Genomic DNA, 26,655 nt, shown 5'->3' on the forward strand with positions numbered 1-26,655 from the left:
ACAGCTCGAGCTCAGTGAGGTTGGATGGAGAGCATTTGTGAACAGCAGTTTTCAGTTCTTTCCACAGATTCTCGATTGGATTCAGGTCTGGACTTTGACTTGGCCATTCTAACACCTGGATATGTTTTGAACCATTCCATTGTAGATTTTGCTTTATGTTTTGGATCATTGTCTTGTTGGAAGACAAATCTCCTTCCCAGTCTCAGGTCTTTTGCAGACTCCATCAGGTTTTCTTCCAGAATGGTCCTGTATTTGGCTCCATCCATCTTCCCATCAATTTTAACCATCTTCCCTGTCCCTGCTGAAGAAAAGCAGGCCCAAACCATGATGCTGCCACCACCATGTTTGACAGTGGGGATGCGTTTTGCATTGTTGTGGGGATCCGTTTTGCATTGTTGCCAAAAAGTTCAATTTTGGTTTCATCTGACCAGAGCACCTTCTTCCACATGTTTGGTGTGTCTCCCAGGTGGCTTGTGGCAAACTTTAAACAACACTTTTTATGGATATCTTTAAGAAATGGCTTTCTTCTTGCCACTCTTCCATATAGGCCAGATTTGTGCAATATACGACTGATTGTTGTCCTATGGACAAAGTCTCCCACCTCAGCTGTAGATCTCTGCAGTTCATCCAGAGTGATCATGGGCCTCTTGGCTGCATCTCTGATCAGTCTTCTCCTTGTATGAGCTGAAAGTTTAGAGTGACGGCCAGGTCTTGGTAGATTTGCAGTGGTCTGATACTCCTTCCATTTCAATATTATCGCTTGCACAGTGCTCCTTGGGATGTTTAAAGCTTGGGAAATCTTTTTGTATCCAAATCCGGCTTTAAACTTCTTCACAACAGTATCTCGGACCTGCCTGGTGTGTTCCTTGTTCTTCATGATGCTCTCTGCGCTTTTAATGGACCTCTGAGACTAGCACAGTGCAGGTGCATTTATACGGAGACTTGATTACACACAGGTGGATTGTATTTATCATCATTAGTCATTTAGATCAACATTGGATCATTCAGAGATCCTCACTGAACTTCGGGAGAGAGTTTGCTGCACTGAAAGTAAAGGGGCTGAATAATTTTGCACGCCCAATTTTTCAGTTTTTGATTTGTTAAAAAAGTTTGAAATATCCAATAAATGTTGTTCCACTTCATGATTGTGTCCCACTTGTTGTTGATTCTTCACAAAAAAATACAGTTTTATATCTTTATGTTTGAAGCCTGAAATGTGGCAAAAGGTCGCAAAGTTCAAGGGGGCCGAATACTTTCGCAAGGCACTGTAGATGGGAATCCATTTGGAAACAATGAAGGTAGGTTGCACACGTATATATATCAGGTTTTTATGAAAGTTTTTATAGGTGCACAAGTCCATAAAACAAGATGATAATTGTATACAAACTTACAGCTCGAAGAGTTGCAGATTCTGGAAGAGTTGCCATGATAATGTGGTCAGAGGGTTCTTCGATAGGTTTCTGTAGAAGAGAGGGAGAGAGAAAACACATGATAAATGTGTTAGTGCTGGACTGTGTGGTCGAGGCTGATGAAGAAAACAGTATCTGAGAAAAGACAAAGCACAAATAAAACAAACTGAAAAATCATCAGGGAATAAGTGGTGCTGGAGGGAACGGAGTAGCCCTGACAATCCAATAAAGACAGACTTGGTCATTTTCAAGACAACAAATTAAATAGAGACAGCGAGGACCTGAGGCCTTCAAATCCAATACAAAGAAGGTGGCTGAAAAGCAGATAAGGCATGTAATCACCAGAGCACCGCTCCAAGATGGTAAACCCTGAAATGGAAGTATTCTGCAGAGGGAGAGGGAGTGTCCCACAAAGGGATCTGTTTGTATTCTGCAGAGGGAGAGGGAGTGTCCCACAAAGGGATCTGTTTGTATTCTGCAGAGGGAGACGGAGTGTCCCACAAAGGGATCTGTTTGCATTCTGCAGAGGGAGAGGGAGTGTCCCACAAAGGGATCTGTTTGCATTCTGCAGAGGGAGAGTGAGTGTCCCACAAAGGGATATGTTTGTATTCTGCAGAGGGAGAGTGAGTGTCCCACAAAGGGATCTGTTTGTATTCTGCAGAGGGAGAGGGAGTGTCCCACAAAGGGATCTGTTTGCATTCTGCAGAGGGAGAGTGAGTGTCCCACAAAGGGATATGTTTGTATTCTGCAGAGGGAGAGTGAGTGTCCCACAAAGGGATCTGTTTGTATTCTCTAGAGGGAGAGGGAGTGTCCCACAATGGGATCTGTTTGTATTCTGCAGAGGGAGAGGGAGTGTCCCACAAAGGGATCTGTTTGTATTCTGCAGAGGGAGAGTGAGTGGCCCACCAAGGTATCTGTTTGTATTCTGCAGAGAGAGAGTGAGTGGCCCACCAGATGATCTCTTTGTATTCTGCAGAGGGAAAGGGCGAGGGAGTAGCCCACCAAAGAATCTGTTTGTATTCTGCAGATGGAGAGTGAGTGGCCCACCAAAGGATCTGTTTGTATTCTGCAGATGGAGCTGATAACCATGTATTTTTTTTATTTTATTTGTCATTTAACAGATGCTCTTATCCATAGCGACTTACGATTCGAAAAGGTGTGAACTTACAGAAGTGAAAAATGATATGCTACAGCCTGACATACGAGGCTGTGCTCAAGCACAACGCAATGATGTGAAAATATTGCACCATCAAACTAACACAGTGGGAAGCCCACTAGGGATCATTCACCCAAGCCCACTCCAACCCTTCTCTGTGAAGAGACAGTGAGCACCAGGGGCTGAATCACTAACAGTGGAGCATAACGAACAACCCCTCATTATCAATATTCATTGAATACTTCAGATACTTAATACCCTAACACTTCCCTGGTTAGATCCTAGCAGACCTGGCTGACAGATAATCAATGCATTCCACTGCATTCTTACCACTTGTCTGGCCCTGGGGACCGGGGGACTGCTGCCTAGCTGCCTGTCTGTCACTGACCTGTCCCCTCTGCTGCTCTGCTCTGCAGCACCATGGACAGTGAGGGACTACAACACATACACCTCTCAGTAGTCTCTCTTTATAGGACCATTGACAGTGCAAGACCTCTGAGACAACGCTGACCTTCCCTCAGTATACAGAACTATGGGCACAGGAGTATCTATCAGTGCTGTCCATAGTCCATATTGCTGTATAATATACAGTGCATACTCCTTACCTGCTCCTCTCTACTACAGGACCATGGACAGCTGCCATTTTCATACACAGCCCTTAATCTGCTCTTACTTCAGCACCATGGACAGTGAGATATACAGCAGCATAGGCAGTTCAGGCTAGTTTCACAAATAGAGATGAAATCATCCCACTTCACACTAAATCCAACCCTATCTGGGACCTGGCGGTAGGTAGAATAAGCTCAGTATCCGTCATTATGGGTAAGAAGCCGGCCTCAATTGGTCAGGCACAGGAGGCTCTTCAGCAGCCACTGTGACTAATTCAGCTAGAGGATACGGAGAGTCAAATTACCCAGCTGAGGGCTGGCTGCCTGTGCCCCACACTACAGCCCAATCCCCATCACACACACATACCTTCTCCCTGCAGTGGGCACTCATTCACTCCATTTCAAGGATTTAATATCACTGGGTTGTGGTAGATGGAGTCTGTACCATTTTCTATTTACCTCAATCATTGAGGGATACTGAATGAGAGTACCCTTTTAGGAGAAGGGGGTAAATTTCAGGTTAAGATATGAGAAATCTTCCCGTTAAGACCATTCTATACCATTATTAGATATGTTATGGAATACTTGATCCATGGGTAGCCTATGTTTTTTATGTGCTTTATGGTTTGGTCTAACAGGAAAAAGGTCTGTCCAGGTTAATTGCATCAAAATACGACAATCAGAATAGCACACAATCTTTCCTTACATTTCAGAGAGACATGCCCATGCTGCTTAAGGTGCCTCCTTGGCTAGTCCTTCAGCTGGTGGTTGGGTGAATAGGGATCACGATACGCTAACACTACTAAACACTGCTATGCTGCTGCACATGCCTGTTTCCATGGCAAAGCAAAAGCTTTGTGGCACGGATTTGTGGCACGGTCTGATTTGATTTATATATTTATTTGTTATTGCCTTCTCTCCCCAAATCCACGGCACTGTGTGGTGCACTGTCTTCTTTAGTAGAGGGAGGACCTGGGACCACCAGGGCATCTGACCCGGTATTACAGGAGCCGCGTCGAGCCAAGTCTCCAGAGACAACTGTAACTAATCCCCAAGCTGCAGGAGTCAGGAGGACTGCAGCACCAAGACGCCAGGAGGACTCAGGATGTTGTTAGCTTCCTCCATAACACATTCCTGTGCACCCCTGGCCCCTGGCATTCTAATCACCTCATTAAATGGAAAATGAGATTATTAAAGCTGCGTCCACAGGGACTAGTAGGGGCCGAGTGTTTTTTTCCTACATGTTATTATTCTTGGCACACTAAGGAGGAGTTCATCTGGACACTGTGCATTAGGATAGGGTTTCCCAAACTCGGTCCTGGGACCTGCCCTGGGTGCCTGTTTCGTTTTGTTCCCCCTAGCACTACACAGCTGATTTAAATAATCAAAGCTTGCTGATGAGTTGGTTGTTTGAATAAGCTGTGCAGGGCTAGTGCAAAAACCAAAACATGGATCCAGGGCAGGCCCCAGGACCGAGTTTGGGAAACCCTGTATTAAGAGACCAGTGGTAAGAAAAGAACATGCAGCCAGAGCCAGCCCAGTCGGCAGAAATATTATGTCTGTCTGTCCCTCTGTCTGTCTGTCAAACCTCACCGTCCCCCTGAGGATGGTGAAACACTAATGAGAAATGGGAATTCTACAGACTGCACTGAGAAGGACAATTATAGACACTGGAATTAGATCCAAATCAAGAGTTCCATTCCAAAACGCTATGTATCCGTTGTCAGATATTTTTACAAATTTGATTTTATTGTTTAAAGAAATGACATGCAGATTATAAAGGCTTCATAAAGCCATTATAAACACTACATAAATGTGTTACAAATCATCTATAAACAAATCAAATCCAATTTCATTTGTCACATACACATGGTTAGCAGATGTTAATGTGAGTGTAGCGAAATGCTTCTGCTTCTAGTTCCGACCATGCAGTAATATCTAACAAGTAATCTAACAATTTCACAACAACTACCTTATACACACATGTGTAAAGGAATGAAAAAGAATATGTATGTAAAAATATATGGATGAGCGATGGCCGAACGGCATAGGCAAGATGCAGTAGATGGTATAGAGCACTGTTTATACATATGAGATGAGTAATGTAGGGTATGTAAACATTATATAAAGTGACATTGTTTAAAGTGGCAAGTGATACATTTATTACATCCAAATTGTAATTATTAAAGTGGCTAGAGATGAGTCAGTATGTTGGCAACAGCCACTCAATGTTAGTGATGGCTGTTTAACAGTCTGATGGCCTTGAGATAGAAGCTGTTTTTCAGAATCTCGGTTCCCGCTTTGATGCACCTGTACTGACCTCGCCTTCTGGATGATAGCGGGGTGAACAGGCAGTGGCTAGGGTGGTTGTTGTCCTTGACGATCTTTTTGGCCTTCCTGTGACATCGGGTGGTGTAGGTGTCCTGGAGGGCAGGTAGTTTGCCCCCGGTGATGCGTTGTGCAGATCTCACTACCCTCTGGAGAGCCTTACGGTTGTGGGCGGAGCAGCCGGTGATACAGCCCAACAGGATGCTCTCGATTGTGCATCTGTAGAAGTGTGTGTTTTTGGTGACAAGCCACATTTCTTCAGCCTCCTGAGGTTGAAGAGGCGCTGCTGCGCCTTCTTCACGATGCTGTCTGCGCCTCTTAGCTTTCTTGGGAACAGGAACAATGGTGGCCCTCTTGAAACATGTGGGAACAGCAGACTGGGATAGGATTGATTGAATATGTCTGTAAACACACCAGCCAGCTGGTCTGTGCATGCTCTGAGGACGCAGCTAGGGATGCCAGCCTTGTGAGGGTTAACATGTTAAAATGTTTTACTCACATTGCCTGCAGTGAAGGAAAGTCCACAGGTTTTGGTAGTGGGCCGTGTCGGTGGCACTGTATTGTCCTCAAAGCGAGCAAAGAAGTTTAGTTTGTCTGGGAGCTGCTGTGCCTTCTTCACCATGCTGTCTGTGTGGGTGGATCATTTTAGTTTGTCCTTGATGTGTACGCCGAGGAACATATAACGTTCCACCTTCTCCACTACTGTCCCGTCGATGTGGATAGCGGGCTGCTCCCTCTGCGGTTTCCTGAAGTCCATGATAATCTCCTTTGTTTTGTTGACATTGAGTGTGAGGTTATTTACCTGACACCACATTCCGAGGGCCCTCACCTCCTCGCTCTAAGCTGTCTCGTCATTGTTGGTAATCAAGCCTACCACTGTAGTGTCGTCTGCAAACATGATGATTGAGTTGGGGGCGTGCATGGCCACACAGTCATGGGTGAACAGAGTGTACAGGACAGGGCTGAGAACGCATCCTTGTGGGGCCCCTGTGATGAGGATCAGCGGGGTGGAGATGTTGTTTCCTACCCTCACCACCTGGGTGCGGCCCGTCAGGAAGCCCAGTACCCAGTTGCACAGGGCGGGGTCCAGACCCAGGGTCTCGAGTTTAATGACGAGTTTGGAGGGTACTATGGTGTTAAATGCTGAGCGTTAGTCGATGAACAGCATTCTTACATAGGTATTCCTCTTGTCCAGATGGGTTAGGGCAGTGTGCAGTGTGATTGCGATTGCGTCGTCTGTGGACCTATTAAGCAAGTTGGAGTGGGTCTAGGGTGTCAGGTAGGGTGGAGGTGATATGGTTCTTGACTAGTCTCTCAAAGCACTTCATGATGACGGAAGTGAGTGCTACGGGGAGATAGTAATTTAGCTCAGTTACCTTAGCTTTCTTGGGAACAGGAACAATGGTGGCCCTCTTGAAGCATGTGGGAACAGCAGACTGGGATAGGATTGATTGAATATGTCCATAAACACACCAGCCAGCTGGTCTGCGCATGCTCTGAGGACCCGGCTAGGGATGCTGTCTGGGCCAGCAGCCTTGCGAGGGTTAACACGTTTAAATGTTTTACTCACGTTGGCTGCAGTGAAGGAGAGCACGCAGGTTTTGGTAGCAGGCCGTGTCGGTGGCACTGTATTGTCCTCAAAGCGAGCAAAGAAGTTGTTTAGTTTGTCTGGGAGCAAGACATCGTGGTCCACGACGGGGCTGGTTTTCTTTTTGTAGTCCGTGATCGACTGTAGACCCTGCCACATACCTCTCGTGTCTGAGCCGTTGAATTAGCTTGTTTGATAGCCTTGCGGAGGCAACAAATGTCATGCTTTAGAAAGGTTTCATAAATGTGGCATAACTGTGACATAACCACCAATGGCAAATGTGAAATAACCCACTATGTCAAATATGACATAAACCTGTGCCATATAAACGGTGGCATAAGCACAGCTTAATAAAGGCTTTATAAATCCTATTAAATTGAGGCTTCACAAAGCATTTATAACCCTGTCATGCATCTTGGTAGAGCATTGCAATGCCAGTGTGTTCATTTGTCTGCCAGCTCAGGGACAAGCTACACTATTCACAACACTGTGTCATGTTCAATGTAATTGCATTGCTGGACTTTTTGAAACTTCATGGTTTGTATTGTTTAAAAAAATGACAAATAAAAGGAAATGAATGGTTTAAACATGTCTTTAAGGTTTATTTGTTTTAGCTGTTAGTGATAATTCCCTAAGTGTTAATACATTTCAAACATCATTAAGGCTTTATGTGTTATGAATGAACAAAGGTGTCTGACTTCATAGTAAGTACAGCATCATTGGATATAAAGCATTTATGTATGTGTTATGAATGACCAAAGCCGTCTAACTTTAAAGTAAGTATGGCGTCATGCAATATAGAGTCTTTATGGATGTGTTATGAATGACCGAAGGTGTCTCACTTCAAACTAAGTATTACGGGATGCTACATAAAGTGTCAATAAATAGGTTATTAACATTCTGCTAATTCATGAAGGTTCTCTCATGGTCCACAGGTTACTGTAGGGTGTGTATTTAAATGGGTTGATGGACCTGCAATGCTTGCATTTGTGTGTGTGTGTCACCCAGCCAAGATGATTTGGAGTACAGGTATTTATTTCTGGTGCCCATGCTGGAGACCAGTGCTTGATTACCAGCTGTTACAATGGTGCCAACATTTTGTGGCTGATATTTCAGCACGGCAGTGGGGGAATGTGTCAAAGACCTGACTGGGCACTGCACCGCACGGAATGGCTCATTTTTGTTGTGTGTGTGTTGTCTACTGAGGAACAATTTCAATTTCCTGATGTTTGGGAGCTTTCATCAAGGTAAGTGTTTAGTGGTGTAACGTTGTCCCCAGGCTATTGTATACACAGCACATATAAGCCTAGAATATCAACCATTCAAAGTTGGCCTTAGTGGGAGTGACCATAGACTTTTATAGGAGTGACCTCATTGAGTAAAGTACAGTATTTGTCACCAGTTTATGTCCTATGCTAACATACATTCCCTCTGGTCATTACTTGTTGACACAGTCACAAAGTAATTATGGCTAAACCCTGCCCATTTCCGCAATTTCTCTTCTTAAAATGTGATTTTAAACCTAATCCTAACTAACGAAGGCCAAGTTTGGTCCACCAGTCCTTCTGCACATTTTGGTGGAAGTGTGACTAACATGACTTCACTTTAGAGACTATCCCATCTTTCTGTCACGCCTGCTCCCTGGCGCACGAAGGCGCCAGGCTCCCCAGCATTACGCACCCCTGCCACCATCATTAGAAACACCTGCCTTCCCCCGTCACACACATCAGCGATTATTGCACTCACCTGGACTCAATCACCCGTGTCATTACCTCCCCTATATCTGTCTGTTCCCAGGCTCTGTTCCCGGCTCTAGGATTAATGTTTGTTTGTCTTTGCCTACCTTGTTCTGACGCTGTCTCTGTCCTGTTTGATGTCTGTTCCATATTGAATGTTCTACTCCCCGTACCTGCTTCTCTTCTCCAGCGTTGATCCTTACAGAATCCTGAAACCATCGGGGAGTGCTGGCTTTCAGGTTGATGGTGACGCCGGGTCCATGGATTGTGCATGTGTGCCATTCAGAGGGTGAATGGGCAAGACCAAAAAATGGAAGTGTCTTTTTTATTTTTAACTAGGCAAGTCAGTTAAGAACAAATTCTTATTTACAATGATGGCCTACCCCGGCCAAACCCGGACAAACCCGCGCCACCCTATGGGACTTCCAATCACGGCCAGATGTGATGCAGCCTGAATTTGAACCAGGTACTGCAGTGACACCTCTTGCACTGAGATGCAGTGTCTTAGACCACTGCGTCACTCAAGAGCCCAGTATATGGCAGTAGGTGCCAGGCACACAGGTTTTTGTCAAGAACTGCTACACTGCTTTAAACCTCAACAACTTCCAGTGTGTATCAACAATGGTCCACCACCCAAGGCCATCCAGCCAACATTGTGTGGGAAGGATTGGAGCCAACATGGCCAGTATCCCTCTGGAATGCTTTTGACTCCTTGTAGAGTCCATGCCCCAACAAACTGAGGCTATTCTGAAGGCAAAAGGAGGGAAGCAACTCAATATCAGGAAGGTGTTTTGAATACTCACTGTATATCCTCACCACTCGCAGAGAAATAAGTAATACTGATAGGTTTTACACAGTCAAATGTAACAAATAACTTTTTTAAAGATCTGTACAAATTATATATAATTTAAATCAGTACTTAATATATATATATATTAAAGTATTTGAATGAAAAATCTGAGAACAAATATATTTTACACACACATGAAGGTACCCATAAACAAAAGTTTCTGATGAAAAAATACAAATGTGAAAAATGTGTGGCTATAGCATTTGGAAATAAACTCTTCAAATATTCTGTCATTTCTGTATGAAAGTGTGCTCATGAAAATGGCCTGTTGACAGAGGCTTTTATCTGGCTGCTAGACAACAGAGTGTTAGTAGTGATTAGTAAACGTTTTTGCAGTTGTTGACCTGCCCTTTGCAGCATCAAAAGATGATGCTCCCCAGTCTAACAGCCACCTTCCATCTGTGTAACAGTAATATACTGTAGCGATAATGGTATCACATGGGAATGGAACTATGATGTGAGCAGCCTTTCAGAGGGGAAAATAATAGATTCACATCATTAGTCTAAAAACGGAATACAATAACATAATATTTGTAGGAATCCTTATCTCTTGGGGAAGTTTAGCTCACAAATAATCCCTTTCAGATTGTCACACAGACAGAATCAATTACTGGGATGAGGAAGAGGAAAAGCAGGAGCCCCTAGTAAAAGACATGTTGTTTAGACATAGTCTACCTTCTGCATGTGTATAGTAGGCATGCATGAGTATGTATAAGCATATGAGTATGCATAGATGTGTGTATTGACCATAGGAGCATGTAGGTATATTAAATGCAAGGCATCCAGACTGTCACTCTACAGTACGTGTGTCCTTGCGTGCAAGTCCCGTATCTGTAGTGTATATGTAATATTATAAACTGGGTGGTTCGAGCACTGAAGGCTGATTGGTTGAAAGCCATGGTATATCAGACCGTATATACCGCGGGTATGAAAACACATTTATTTTTACTGCTCTAATTAAATTAGTAACCACTATATAATAGCTCAACGCACCTCAGGGTTTTGTGATATATGGCCAGTATACCACGGCTATTGGCTGTGTCGTTGCCAAGAACTGCCTTTTGCCGTACTATGTAGTCGATATACCACACCTCCTCGGGCCTTACTGCTTAATTATGTAGCAATGAGCCTGAGTGTGTTCTGTGTTACAATACATGGAGAGTGGTGAGTGAGTTGTGTGTGAGACGGGGGGGGTTGGAAGAGTGAAGGTGCCCGTTGAGGTGGGTGGATTATGAACCCTATTAACATAAAGAGGGAAGAATTATTAAATATTTTTGAAGCCTTCATTACCTCTTAACCAGACATTGCACCCATAGCACATGGGAACTCTTTTTCTCCCCCTCTGTTCCGGTGCTCCTCAGCCAGTTGTTAGGCTCATTGAATCAGAGCATTGATCATGAGAGTGATTAAGGAGAGAGCAGTCAAAGCACCAGTGCAATTCATTCTCTGAACAAAATGAAGGTCAGGGGCGGACACTTCCTCTGTAAAGCCCAAGGTGCCTTGCAGGCCTGGGCATGGGATGCCCCTCAGTAGGTGAGGGAGGGAGATGGAAGATGGATGAATGCAACAATACCTCCCCCATTACTAAGACCTGCCTCCCCCTCACCAGGTCTGCCTCCCAACACCAACACACCACCACCTGTCCGCATGCAGGAATGGAAGTGTCCTTTTCAAAGGTCATTCTTCGTTCCAGTCATGAGAAATGTCAGCTAAAATTGGATTTGGGGAGAGAAGGCAATAACAAATAAATATATAAATCAAATCAGACATCAAATGGGACGTGCAGCCTCACACACATAGGAACAGGCATGTCGTTACTTAAAGTGAGAAAGACAAACGTATAAATAAATCATAGGAGAAGGTCAGAGGCTAAGCGGACAAAGCCTTGTGGTTCAGAGTCAATACGTTCCTTATGACATTTGATCATGTTCTTCACATGCCTTATAGAGCTCAGCAGGTTTTTTTTATAGCAGGCGGGTAAATTTGCACTTGGCTCTGGAATTTATAACTTGTCAATTAACACAGTTCAGAGGTGATTAAAATTGCCACTGTAGAGCTGCTGTATACTATGCATATCTTAAGGTGAGTAAATGTACATTGAGTGAGGGTGGAAAAGGTAAAAAGCTGATACTAATGATGCGTTTTTAATAAGGTATTATATTCATGATATTCTTATACATTTGCATATGTGTGTCATGATACTCCGCATAAAAAATAACCACAGAATGTTGATAGCAGTGAGTCCTCCTGATTGGCTCGAGCATGAGTTTATGGGACACTGGGGCTACAGCCCCTCATCTATAATGCAGATGAAGAAGTCAACGGTAGGACCAGGGCCCATTGTTAATAACATGGCAATTAAACATAGCCTGCAGTCAGATACTCCACACAGTAGGACTCATTTTTATGCTTTTTTCTCTCAGTAGTCTGAAGCCAAAGGCAGTTCCTTAGATCCTGCCGAGAGGGAAAGGACTGCTGATGTCAAAATTAGACCAGATAGAGCATCTCAGATGGCACATATTATTGTTTGTCACACAACAGGTGTGAGACCTTAGCAGGTTAGCATGGGGTGATGTGGCCATAACTGACATGGACACACTGGGGCCGGTTGGCACCTTTAATGAGAAGCATCTTATTAATATTATGGTACCTGTGGATGACAAACAGCTAAAAAACACTAACACAGAACATGATTAGGCAGCTCTAAAATGCGTAGATACTACCAAAAACAGACACATTACTAAAATTACAGGGTCATAATTATTTTTGCATTATAACATATTTGGGGGTTTAAAAAGTGTTGTTGATGTATGAGACCAGTTTATTCCTACCTGTGAAAAGACCTCACAGATGGAATATTACACCCCAGAGCCTCGTGTTATGAAGGTTATATCTTTTAACAATATTCCCAGATGCCAGAAACGGCTGCAAATCAACTGAAAAAGTTGCTCAATACTTATTGAAATGATGAAAATCTGCAGAAGGAAAAGTATCTGACAGAAGTGAAAAAGAGATTGATTCTATGCACTGAAACACTCTGACTCAATTCAAACCCGCCTCGACAGAATATATAACTATATAACTTTTGTATAAGAAGAACACCAATCTCTTGAATCCCTGGACACATCCATTTATAATATCTCACAAGCATAATCAGAAAAACCACAGGGGACTGCCTGTGACTATCGTTTCCTGCATCCAGCTATCAATTTCTATCTGGCACACTTCCCATCGAAATGAAGAATGAAAAGTTCTTCAAAACCTTAGGAGTCTCCTTGACACACATTTAACCAAAAATTTGAATTAAATACACTCGTTATGTCTCAAAGAAAAACAGTTTTCATCAAACACACAGATACTATACACCTGGGTATATAATTCTAACTCAAATAGAATGAAACCATACATAAAGCCATGAAAGATTGAAAGCATAGGGGCAATTGCATATAAAAGGACTCATGAGCAATAGGGTTGAATATCTTCCCGGTATTGTTCTATGTCAAGAATAAATCACTTTTATCCCGGGTAACCCGGTATTTCCCTCCAAAGCCGGAAGTGTCATTAAAGAGCATATAAAGCATATAAATAGGCCTATGTCTGCATTTGAAAATTCAAGCCTCATGCTACCTGAGCCTGATGAGCCATACATTAAAGACATTTTATGAGCACAAGCCTAACAAGCCAAAAAAATCACAAATTATTGTGCCATTATCCAATACATAGAGTGAGGGGAAAAAAGTATTTGATCCCCTGCTGATTTTGTACGTTTGCCCACTGACTAAGAAACGATCCGTCTACAATTTTAATGGTAGGTTTATTTGAACAGTGAGAAACAGAATAACAATAAAATAATCCAGAACAACGCATGTCAAAAATGTTATAAATTGATTTGCATTTTGGGGTGGGCATTCTATGTTTTGTGTTCTATGTTTTCTATTTCTGTGTGTTTGGACAGGTGTGGTTCTCAATCAGAGGCAGCTGTCTATTGTTATATGAATGCTACCTGCCCCAATGCATAGTGCCAACTGTAAAGTTTGGTGGATGAGGAATAATGGTCTGGGGCTGTTGTTCATGGTTTGGGCTAGGCCCCTTGGTTCCAGGGAAGGGAAATCTTAACGCTACAGCATACAATGACATTCTACACGATTCTATGCTTCCAACTTCATGGCAACAGTTTGGGGAAGGCCCTATCCAGTTTCAGCATGATAATGCACCTGTTTACAAAGCGATGTCCATTAAAAAATGGTTTGTCGAGATCGATGTGGAAAAACTTGACTGCCCTGCACAGAGCCCTGACCTCAACTCCATCGAACACCTTTGGGATGAATTGTAACGCCGACTGCAAGCCTCGCCCAACATCAGTGCCCGACCTCACTAATGCTCTTGTGGCTGAATGGAAGCAAGTCGCAGAGTGAAGAGTGGAAGCTGTTATAGCAGCAATGGGGGGACCAACTCCATATTAAGGCTGTAGACAAGCCAGATTTAGACATCGCATATAATTTAACAGTTCCATTTCACGCCATGCTGTTCATATAAATAATTTACCGGTTTCTCGCAGTTATTTATCCCGGGAAAGTGGACTGGTTTTGGGCAGTAAATCTTAATAATCGTGTTCCCGCCATTTAACCTTAATGAGCACCAATGTGAATTTCATTTGACCTTTATTTAGCTAGGCAAGTCAGTTAAGAACAAATTCTTACTTACAATGACAGCCTGGAAACAGCAGGTTAACTGACTTGTTCAGGGGTAGAACAACAGATTTTTACCTTGTCAACTCAGGGATTTGATCTAGAAACCTTTCGGTTATTTGCCCAACGCACTAACCACTAGGCAACATGCAACCCAATAAGTGCATGTCAAATTGGGTGTCAAAAGCTAAGAGTCTATATTTTTTTTTATAAAAGAAATTACATTTTGCATCCTAAAAAATAGGAATAAGCAAAGGCTTTGATTTCTGGTAAAACAAATAGAAAATTAGTTTAAGAAACATTGCCTTGTGCCTTTTATTTCCGTTTCCAAAAACCCACATAGCTTTAACCCTGAAAATAGTAGATTTGGGCACTGATAAATAGCTAAATTGGACGTTGAAAAGTAGTTGAAATCTGACCCAATCATAGACTTCAATGTTTCACAAGTTTGGACAGCACAGTACTACACAGTACAATACTGTACAGAAGAATATAGTTCAGCACAATACAGTAGAGCACACTAGAATAGAGTACAGTACAATGTAATTAATTGTTCTGTAGTCTGTTGTACATTTTATTTTATTTTTACTGTACTGCTAGATGTAAATCCACTTCACCTACTGTAGTTCAATAACCAACATAGATTTTTTCAAACTGAAGGTGTCATATCATAGCTGACACTCCAATCTTTCTGCAGACATCACTGAATCTTAATTCTGATATTTTTGGAAAACTTGCCTCGAAAGCAAGCATGAAAGACATTTAGCCCGTCTGGTAGGCATTAAAAACGCATTAAAAACAGAGGGAGATATTACCGTAATTCTGTTTCCAAACTTTGCATCTATACATTTCTTCCAGTAAATGTGTCTTTCTGTCTAAATTGTTCATAGTAAATCTTGTGCACAGAGTTGTATGGTTTGTTAAACTTAGAAATTTGTGGTTTTTGTTTGGCATAGATTTTAAAGAGAAAAATCAGAATCAAAGTGTAATTCCATTACCATGGAATTGGCCATACATAAAGCCATGAGACTAGATGCCAATGATTATTTGAAAACCATAACAGAAACAAACATTCATCAATTATCACCTCAAGGTCACATTTCCCAGGCGTACCTCTAGCCTCTACCCAGTCACTCTGGTTAGCTATTCAAATGCCTGATCTGTGCAATATGTCGCTCCATTTACTGTGTTAATATTGCTTTATGCGTATGGATATACCTGTCTGCCTCATACATCTATCAGTATGTCTTGGATTCTCAACTGTCCTATACTGAGGTTACGCTTTAAATATAAACTCAGCTATTGCCTCTTAAACTGCTGCCCTGCTCACCCCAGAAAATATACAATTAATGAGAAAGTGTAACATTGGGGACAGTTCACAGGATCTAAGACCTGAATTTAAAGATACTGTTAGTGCTGAACTATTAACCGAAAGTTATTTTCTGGTTTTAAACAACTAATTGACCGACATTGGTTCTATAACTTGAATTGCATTTTGTTCATTTTTTCTTCTTCTGTGAGCTCAATGCCCAGTTTCTGTAGAGATACAGTGGTTAGCTGAGGTTCATAGATAGGTTCTGAACTAATATTCATTCCAAACACTTTAGGGTCCATACACAGATCGGCTACATACTGTAGCTAGCTACACATCCATAGGCATACAGTTATTTTTATCCTCCACTACACAATAAGCAAGTAAATAGTTGGCTAGCTATGTTGCTTCAGCTGCATTGCAAGGCAAGCTTACACATTTGTACATTCAATTTGCAGTAAATGCTTTAGCTAGCTAGATTCGTTACATCCACTGTTTCACAAGACAACAGCCTGGTTTGCTAGTTCTCAATAGTCCCTAAAACATTAAACACAAATTACAAATTAATTCTCCTGTCATAACACTAGCTAGCTAGCTGGCTAATGTTAGCTAGTCAGATAACTTGCTAAATAGCGATTTTTGTAAAGTAACTTTATGACAAAAAAAATATGCACTGACGTTTGTCTCTACGTTAACTAACATAGTCCTCTCAATTGTACATTTTTTGCTTGATTCCTTATGATGTTATAACTTCTTACATTTGGTCCCACCGTAATGGTGCAAGCTCGCAACTTTTAAAGGAGGAATCACTGTAAATCAGATCAAGCCTGAACTGTGCGATGTAGTAGGGAGTAGTAGTTTCCAACAAGCCAATATTCTACATAGTTTAGTACAGAAAACATGCTAATTAACTACAATGACCATAATCCATTGCACACCTGCCTACTTGTCCTGTCTGTGTGGAGCACTGAGCTGTAATGAGAACAGTGTGGAATGAAGACTGAGAGAAGAGAGAAAGCAGTTGCTTCATGAGGTATCTCTACCTGAAAATACATGATCTAAGTGATTGATAGTTGGTATTCAGCAGTCATTATTGTATGCTGTCAATCACCATATTCTTATCGGCAGACTCAGTAGCCTCGGTTTTTCAGATGACTGCCTTGCCTGGTTCACCAATTACTTTGCAGACAGAGTTCAGTGTGTCAAATCGGAGGGCATGCTGTCCGGTCCTCTGGCAGTCTCTATGGGGGTGCCACAGGGTTCAATTCTCGGGCCGACTCTTTTCTCTGTATATATCAATGATGTTGCTCTTGCTGCGGGCGATTCCCTGATCCACCTCTACGCAGACGACACCATTCTATATACTTTCGGCCCGTCATTGGACACTGTGCTATCTAACCTCCAAACAAGCTTCAATGCCATACAACACTCCTTCCGTGGCCTCCAACTGCTCTTAAACGCTAGTAAAACCAAATGCATGCTTTTCAACCGATCGCTGCCTGCACCCGCATGCCCGACTAGCATCACCACCCTGGATGGTTCCGACCTTGAATATGTGGACATCTATAAGTACCTAGGTGTCTGGCTAGACTGCAAACTCTCCTTCCAGACTCATATCAAACATCTCCAATCGAAAATCAAATCAAGAGTCGGCTTTCTATTCCGCAACAAAGCCTCCTTCACTCACGCCGCCAAGCTTACCCTAGTAAAACTGACTATCCTACCGATCCTCGACTTCGGCGATGTCATCTACAAAATGGCTTCCAACACTCTACTCAGCAAACTGGATGCAGTCTATCACAGTGCCATCCGTTTTGTCACTAAAGCACCTTATACCACAAACCACTGCGACCTGTATGCTCTAGTCGGCTGGCCCTCGTTACATATTCGTCGCCAGACCCACTGGCTCCAGGTCATCTACAAGTCCATGCTAGGTAAAGCTCCGCCTTATCTCAGTTCACTGGTCACGATGGCAACACCCATCCGTAGCACGCGCTCCAGCAGGTGTATCTCACTGATCATCCCTAAAGCCAACACCTCATTTGGCCGCCTTTCGTTCCAGTACTCTGCTGCCTGTGACTGGAACGAATTGCAAAAATCGCTGAAGTTGGAGACTTTTATCTCCCTCACCAACTTCAAACATCAGCTATCTGAGCAGCTAACCGATCGCTGCAGCTGTACATAGTCTATTGGTAAATAGCCCACCCATTTTCACCTACCTCATCCCCATACTGTTTTTATTTATTTACTTTTCTGCTCTTTTGCACACCAATATCTCTACCTGTACATGACCATCTGATCATTTATCACTCCAGTGTTAATCTGCAAAATTGTAATTATTCGCCTACCTCCTCATGCCTTTTGCACACATTGTATATAGACTCCCCCCTTTGTTTTCTACTGTGTTATTGACTTGTTAATTGTTTATTCCATGTGTAACTCTGTGTTGTCTGCTCACACTGCTATGCTTTATCTTGGCCAGGTCGCAGTTGCAAATGAGAACTTGTTCTCAACTAGCCTACCTGGTTAAATAAAGGTGAAATAAAAAAAATAAAAAATGCCTTATTTACTTATTTACTAAAATAATGATTTTGGCAGACAGCATAAGCAGCAGCCCTATAGAGATGAGATGATGACTTGGAATGAATTCATAAAGTCATCAAATAAAACAAATATTGTATTAAAGACAATAAATGTCAATAAATGATTGTTGATAAGTAAAGGAGTCACTACCATTATAATGTGTTTATTCATTGTTTTATTCTGTGTTGTTACATCACTCAACCCACATAATGCAGTGCATTTAATGTAAAATAAATAATAATAATTGAAAACCATGATTTTTTTTTTCATAATTGAACTGAAACTGAACTGACCTTAAAAAGTACTAATCACTCAACACTAGATATTGTTTCTCAGTATCTTTGCTTTCCTAATGTATTTATTGGCTGCATACAAGCAATGGGGGAGATTTTTGTTTTGTTGTTTTCAAAGATGATTTTGTTGCGTTATGTAATCAAGAACGCAAGGCACAAAATCATTTCCCAAAACATTATCATCGCAACAACTGAACCATCCAACTGTGATAAGAATGGAGATAGCAAGATAGTGTTTTTGTCCCGAGGTATCATCAAGTGCATTAGGTGCTTTTTGAATTGCAGTTCTTATTCCTTCACGTTACTCTTAGATCACCACTTCAGCTCTTAGCAGAATGCTTATTGTTCCTTTCCTATAGATTCTAATAGTTAAGGTTTTCTGCATCCTTACAGATGGTCATATAGGGTCTTGTCGTGACCTAGGACAAACCATTAATTTCATTAATGTTATTTATTAAGCCATGGTTGTCACGCCCTGACCTGAGTATTCTTTGTTTTCTTTATATATTTTGGTTAGGTCAGGGTGTGACGAGGGTGGTATGTGTGTTTTTGTCTCATCTAGGGTTTTTGTACTGTCTAGGGGTTTTGTAGGTTTATGGGGTTGTTTACCATCTAGGTATTTATGTAGGTCTATGGTTGCCTAGATTGGTTCTCAATTAGAGGCAGGTGTTTATCCTTGTCTCTGATTGGGAACCATATTTAGGCAGCCATCTTCTTTGGGTATTTCGTGGGTTATTGTCTATGTTATGTTGCACGTTAGCGCAGTGTTTCGTTAGCGGTCACGATCGGTTTAAGTGTTCTTCCTTCAATAAAGAAGAATGTATTCTAACCACGTCTACTCCATACGGCGATCGTGACAATGGTAGTCCACTCAATAACAATTTGCAATGTTTTCCAGGAAGTCCTGAATTAAGCTTTAAGATTGAGACCCACTATACAGTATATGTTGATCATAGCTTCTCTGTCCATGTTGAATTTGAAGGCTTTAATATGAAGCCCATTGAAGGCTGCTTCGACAATGGAGCTGTAATAAATGAACATAGGAGATTGGTGGCACCTTAACTGGGGAGGGTGGCTCGTGGCAATGGTTGGAACAGAATCAGTGGAATGGTATGAAATACATCAAACACATGGTTTCCATGTGTTTAATACCATTCCATTGGCTCCGTTCCAGCCATTATTATGGTCAAGAAGGCCGTCATTCCCTCGGGAGCTTCCACTGTAAATCAACCATTATGGCAGGGCTCTCACACACAAACAAACATATATGTAGTGGGTGTAGGTATTTATATACATGTAGTGGGTGTAGGTAGGTATATACATGTAGTGGGTGTAGGTATGTGTATACATGTAGTGGGTGTAGGTAGGTGCATACATGTAGTGGGTGTAGGAGGGTATACACATGTAGTGGGTGTAGGTAGGTATACACATGTAGTGGGTGTAGGTAGGTATACACATGTAGTGGGTGTAGGTAGGTATACACATGTAGTGGGTGTAGGTAGGTATACACATGTAGTGGGTGTAGGTAGGTATACACATGTAGTGGGTGTAGGTAGGTATACACATGTAGTGGGTGTAGGTAGGTATACACATGTAGTGGGTGTAGGTAGGTATATACATGTAGTGGGTGTAGGTAGGTATATACATGTAGGTGTTTATGTCTGAGAGAGAATGATATTCAACAGTCCTCTTGCACTTCACACTGAATAATGCCATTGGAATGAAAACATGTGTGTTCCTCTTACTGACTGATTGTCCCCTTAACATCCTTTGTAAACAGCATAATCTAGCATTGGGTCTAGTTTAAATGTGTAGGCCTGTCAGCACTGTCTGATGAGCAGCTGTCAACATCCTTTACTAGCGCCTTTGAGCCAAAGAAACGATGGCAGGCGGTTTCCATCATCCTGACTGCTTAATTATTTACTGCCCAGTGCCCTGATAGTGGAGTTCCCAGAGGGCCAAAGCTGTGCTTTTATATGGAGCAGCCCTGTTCTGTCCCAACCCTCCCCAGAGAGACCAAAAGCACTGTGCTCTCAGGTCGCTCAGGGCATCACACAGATTAATACCCCACTGTCTTTGAAGAAGAAACACCAAAAATATAACAATGTATCCTTCGCTTCCTCCCTCATTCGCTCGCTTCCTCGCCCATGTTTCCCAGCATACAGTGTGATTCTGTGAAGGTGACTGTCACCCATCACCAGTGTCCTTCCTGTCTTCTTGGAAGACCATGAACCATGGGACATGTGAAAAGAAAAAAGCCGCCTTGACTTTGCTCAGAGGGGAGGTATTAATCAAACCAAATATGTATTACTTCTCCTGCATTCTCTTTTGATTACTCATTTAGTCGTTGTGACGTGGCTCCCAGGCAAAACAATGGAGCTGGAGACATAGCTGTTTGTACCAGCACCGGGTTCAGGCAGTGCTCCTGGTCTGCACACTAATTGTCTCATTAATGATCATGGTGCTGCTATTGCCTCACTTCATGGACCTACATATTTTACTATATTCTACCAGGAGAAGGGACACAAAATGAAAACCCATTTTAGCTTTCGCAGCACTATGGTCATGTAAATGTTAACTTCTTATGGCTGGGGGGGCAGTATTGAGTAGCTTGGATGAATAAGTAAATGGCCTGCTCCTCAGTCTCAGTTGCTAATATGTGTATATTATTATTAGTATTGGATATAAAACACTCTAAAGTTTCTAAAACTGTTTGGCACCCTGCACTTTCACTGGCTGTTGTCAGATCGCTCCCGTTAACGGGATTGCAGCCATAAGAAGTTTTAATGGATTCCCAATCTCCTAACTGCATAACTAGCTACCAAACCAATCCAGGCAAGAACTACATTTTGAGTTAGCCTGACGACTCACACTAAATTGTTCCACTCCTCTGTTGTTCGCTACATACTTTAGTCTGAGACTGCCATCATTGAAGTCATTTGTGGTGACGAGGGGCATGAAGGTCGTTGTACAAAAAGTAATCATCGATTGGATAATCTCTAACCAATCAGAGCATCAAAGCCAATAATGAATTTTCAAACTGCCGCTTTACCTACGTGTGCTCTGGCCCAACCCATCAGTTTCTGGACCAATCAGACTGCCCGAATGTGATCACATTCGGTGACGATTCGGGGAGGTACTCAGATCCAGACTCATTGCAGAGAAGAAACTGACGTCCATGGGCATGGCGTAGCGTTTGGTTGAAGCAAGGAGTCTGGATAGCCAGGTAAAGTTAGAGTAGCTTGTCTAACTACTGTCTTAGCTGGCATGACTACTAGCAAGGTTGCTAGATTTAGAAAATACAAAAATGTAATTAATTATTGGGTTATGGTACAATATACCAGTGTGGCAGTACTAAACTCCTAAGGCATTAAAGTTATAAATAATCAATGTGCATCATTCATTAAAATTACAATTGAACAGGTAAAGAGGTGTGCTTAGATAACCTACACAGAAAAATAGACATATTTTTTTAATCATAGAATTAGGCATAATGATTATATCTCTAGATTGCAGGAAAAAGCTGATTCAAGTGTTCAAAAAATGAAAAATTCTCTGATAAGCCCCCCTATGGAACAACCCCCTCCTCCCTCCATCCTCACATACCTCTAAAATAATGGGTGCATGACGCACCTGCACGCACACACTGTTCTGAACCAAATTGAAAATACAGAGTGAGAATGAATAAGTAAGCAGGTCATCTGAGGGGTTTGTGTGAGAAAGCCAGGCGTTAGCAGAATGGAAAGGAGAAGATGAAATTGACAATAAGCACTTGGCATTCTGCCACCTCCGCAACACTGTCACACCACACCCTCTCTGCACCCCCCAACCATCCGCCCTGCAAGAGCTAGCCAGCCAGTCAGTCACTGTTTCTGATAACAAGAAATGCAAGGTAAAACCCACTCCCCCATCCCAGGCCTACTCCACAATAATATCTATAAAAATGGCATGTACTGTTCATGTTTGCAATATATGAACACATCGGCTTAGATAGGCCTGTCCTAGTCTTCTCCTTCCCCTTTCCTTGTAAGGCTGCTGTATAATGGGGCTTCTGAGATTAATTAGTCACAGTTTGACTTCTATTGTCTAATATTTCACAAAACAATGAGTTTCCTGCTCTTCCAACTGAGGAGACAATGACGATTTGACTGCAGGAAGATTGTCTTTCGCTGCTGCCGCCTCCGCGATAAACCGTGGCACCTCAGCTCAGCTGTCACAGCCTTGAAAAACACACAGAAGTATACCATCATTTCTCTGTCATTTCTTCTCCACAGCTCACCTACCTCCGCAATCAAGGCTTGAAAGCCACTGCATAGATCTCCAAAAAATATATAGTGCATCTCTGCAGCCATGAACAACATACTCCTCTATACAGGCCAACTATCTGATTCTGGACTCATGGAAACAACAAAATGGTGACCCTTTCTATGACACAGTCAACACACAGACAGAGTTGTGCAGGAAGAGGTTAAAGAGACCTACGCCCCCTGAGTATTACGGTTTAATGTGGCCTCAGTTGTATTCCTGTTTCGCACGTCTCCGTGTTTCCAAGTCTGCGACGGGCAATGAGACGTATTTAATTATGCAGTAATGAAATGACTGAGGAAGGCGATGAATCAGTGCCATGCATGCAGAACAACACACGCACACACAGAGACTACACACTCATCAGAGCTACGCAGAATAACACACTCACTCATTCAGACTCTCTCACACACAGACACACATACTCTCTCAAACACACTCTCTCTCTCTCACACTCACTCACTCACTCACTCACTCAAAGACACACAAACACACCCATCAGGTGGCTGACAGCAGAGGCATCACCATGCTGCAGGAGAACAATAACAACAGGATTTATCAGACCTTCTCCATGCCTGTCTGTCTGTCACTGCAAGCAACACTACATAATGAAATATTTACCTGCTCCTCACTCTTTTACTCTACAACAATACTGGTACAGGAAATTGTGTATGCAAATCATTAGAGCTGGTAAAACGACAGTGAGTTTATTGAAGTTGTAGAATCCAAAGCTCGAAGGATATTTTTAATAAGCATCAAGACACAATAATAAAGGATGACAAGGATGTTATGTTCTGTTTCTGTATGTACTTCAACAAGGTTCACGTAACAAAAAGGCAGAGCAGCCCAGCAGTTTAGTCTAGATCTGCACTGTACCAAAATAAATGTAATACAACTGTCACACGCACAATGTCAGAGACAGCAGTACTCCAGAATCACAAGCAGTGACTCAAGGACAGGCTGGGCTCAGGCTGGCATCTCCACAACACACACTAATGAGGAGACAAAGACACAGGCCATCTTTCACACTAGAGAGATGTGAGGGGTGTTCACTTGACACATTTATAAAGAAAAAGCAATAACATGAAAAGAGGAATAAATAGGGAGAGGGGACAGAGAGTGAGAGAGGGGAGGAGGGTGAGAGAAAGGGAGAGAGCAAAAGACAAACAAAGTAAAAGGGGGAGAGAAAGCAAGAGAGAGGGATGAAGGAGAGGAACAGAGAGAAAGTGATGGCATGAGAGAGAGAAAGAAGGAAACACAAAAATAGAGAATGTGTGAGAGAGATGTGTAGTTAAGACAGAAAATGAGAGAGGGGAAGAGCTATCAGTAAGACATGGCCCATTAGCCAGATTCCTGGCAGCCTTATTAAGTTGCTATGGCAGTTTGACATTAGACAAGAGGAGGGGGAGGAGTGGCTATACTAAAGAACCACTGATTATGATTGTCTGAAGCTTCCGGTTGATGAAAGGACAGATCTGTGTGCCCTCTGTTTTTATATTTCCCCCTAATTCTTCAAACTATACTGAACAAAAATAGAAACGCAACATGCAACAATTTCATTGATTTTACTGAATTAAAGTTCATATAAGGAAATCAGTCTATTTAAATTAATTCATTAGTCCCTAATCTATGGATTTCACATGACTGGGAATACAGAAATGCTTCTGTTGGTCACAGATACCTTAAAACAAATGGGCCTCACAGGACACGTTACCATATTTTTTTGCAGTCAAAATTCCGTCAATAAAATGCAATTGTGTTTGTTGTCCGTAGTTTATGCCTTCCCATACCATAAACCCACCGTGGGGCCCTCTGTTCACAAAGATGACATCAGCTAACCGCTCGCCCACACGTTGCCATACACGTCGTCTGCGGTTGTGAGGCCAGTTGGACCTACTGCCAAATTCTTTAAAACGCCATTGGTAGAGAAATTAATATTAAATTCTCTGGCAACAGCTCTGGTGGACATTCCTGCAGTCAGCATGCCAATCGCATTCTCCCTAAAAACTTGAGACATATGTGGCATTGTGTTGTGACAAAACTGCACATTTTAGAGTGACCTTTAATTTGGCCCTAGCACAAGGTGCACCTGTGTCACCTGTGTGATCATGCTGTTTAACTTCTTATGGCTGCAGGGGCAGTATTGAGTAGCTTGGATGAAAGGTGCCCAGAGGTTCCCTGAGTAAACAGCCTGCTCCTCAGTCTCAGTTACTAATATATGCATATTATTATTAGTATTGCATGGAAAACACTCTGAAGTTTCTAAAACTGTTTGGATGATGTCTGTGAGTATAACAGAACGCATATGGCAGGCAAAAACCTGAGAAGAAATCCAAACAGGAAGTGAGAAATCTGAGGTTGGTCGATTTTCAACCCAGTACCTATTGAATTCACAGTGGGATATGGATGAAGTTGCACTTCCTATGTCTTCCACTAAATGTCAACCGTCTTTAGAAACTTGAATGAGGCTTCTAAATCAAATCAAATCAAATCAAATTTTATTTGTCACATACACATGGTTAGCAGATGTTAATGCGAGTGTAGCGAAATGCTTGCGGGCCTGAATAAGAGCTGAATGAGTCATGTTACTGGCAGAGAGCCACTCCCTGGTCACGCGCATTCCACATGATTATCGACCTGCGTTCCATTGCTTCTCTAGACACAAAGGAATTCTCCAGTTGGAACTTTATTGAAGATTTATGATAACAACACCCTAAAGATTCTATACTTAGTTTGAAATGTTTCTTCGACCTGTAATATAACATTTTGAAGTTTTTGTCCGAAGTTATGCAGGACCTGCACGAGCGTTTGGATATGTGTCCCTAACGCACTAACAAAAGTTGCTACTTGGACATAAATAATGGACATTATCGAACATAATCAAGCATTTATTGTGGAACTAGGATTACTGGGAGTGATCTGATGAAGATCATCAAAGGTAAGGGAGTATTTATAATGTGATTTCTGGTTTCTGTTGACTCCAACATGGCAGATAATTTTAGTTATTTTCTGAGCGCCGTCTCAGATTATTGCATGGTTTGCTTTTTCCGTAAAGTTTTTTTAAAAATCTGACACAGTGGTTGCATTAAGGAGAGGTATATTTATAATTCCATGTGTATAACTTGTATTATCATCTACATTAATGATGAGTATTTCTGTTGAATCGATGTGGCTATGCAAAATCACTGGATGTTTTTGGAACTAGTGAACGTAACGCGCCAACTTTATCAAACAAAACATACATGTATTGTGTAACATGAAGTCCTATGAGTGTCATCTGATGAAGATCATCAAAGGTTAGTGATTAATTTTATCTCTATTTGTGCTTTTTGTGACTCCTCTCTTTGGTTGGAAAAATGGCTGAGTTTTTCTTTGGCTTGGTGAAGATGATCGTTTGTGGTGCTTTCACTGTAAAGCCTATTTGACATCGGACACTGTGGTGGGATTAATGGTATAAATATACCTTTAAAACGGTATAAGATACATGTATGTTAGAGGAATTTAAATTATGAGATTTCTGTTGTTTTGAATTTGGCACCCTGCACTTTCACTGGCTGTTGTCATATCATCCCGTTAACGGGATTGCAGCCCTAATTAATCAGATTTGATATGCCAAACCTGTCAAGTGGATGGATTGTCTTGGCAAAGGAGAAATGCTCACTAACATGGATATAAAACCATTTCTGGGATCTTTTATTTCAGCTAATGAAACATGGGACCAACACTTTAAAGTTTGCATTCATATATTTGCTCAGTGTAGCTTCCTTTCCATGACAGAAGTAGCCAATTATGTATGCTG

At 42.1% G+C, this 26,655-nt stretch overlaps 1 protein-coding gene across 4 annotated transcripts in view; it reads right to left on the reverse strand.

Moving 5' to 3' along the window:
- LOC112252252 (neurotrophic tyrosine kinase, receptor, type 3a) overlaps positions 1–26,655 on the reverse strand; it is a 293,700-nt gene that overhangs the window by 162,899 nt on the left and 104,146 nt on the right. For all 4 annotated transcript variants that reach the window (XM_024423331.2, XM_042323085.1, XM_024423330.2 and 1 more), the window contains exon 4: positions 1,392–1,460. In XM_024423331.2, coding sequence (XP_024279099.1) covers positions 1,392–1,460 — 69 coding nt within the window. The remainder of the gene's footprint in view (positions 1–1,391; positions 1,461–26,655) is intronic.

Source organism: Oncorhynchus tshawytscha, linkage group LG06 (assembly GCF_018296145.1).
Source record: "Oncorhynchus tshawytscha isolate Ot180627B linkage group LG06, Otsh_v2.0, whole genome shotgun sequence".
Lineage (NCBI taxonomy): Eukaryota > Metazoa > Chordata > Actinopteri > Salmoniformes > Salmonidae > Oncorhynchus > Oncorhynchus tshawytscha.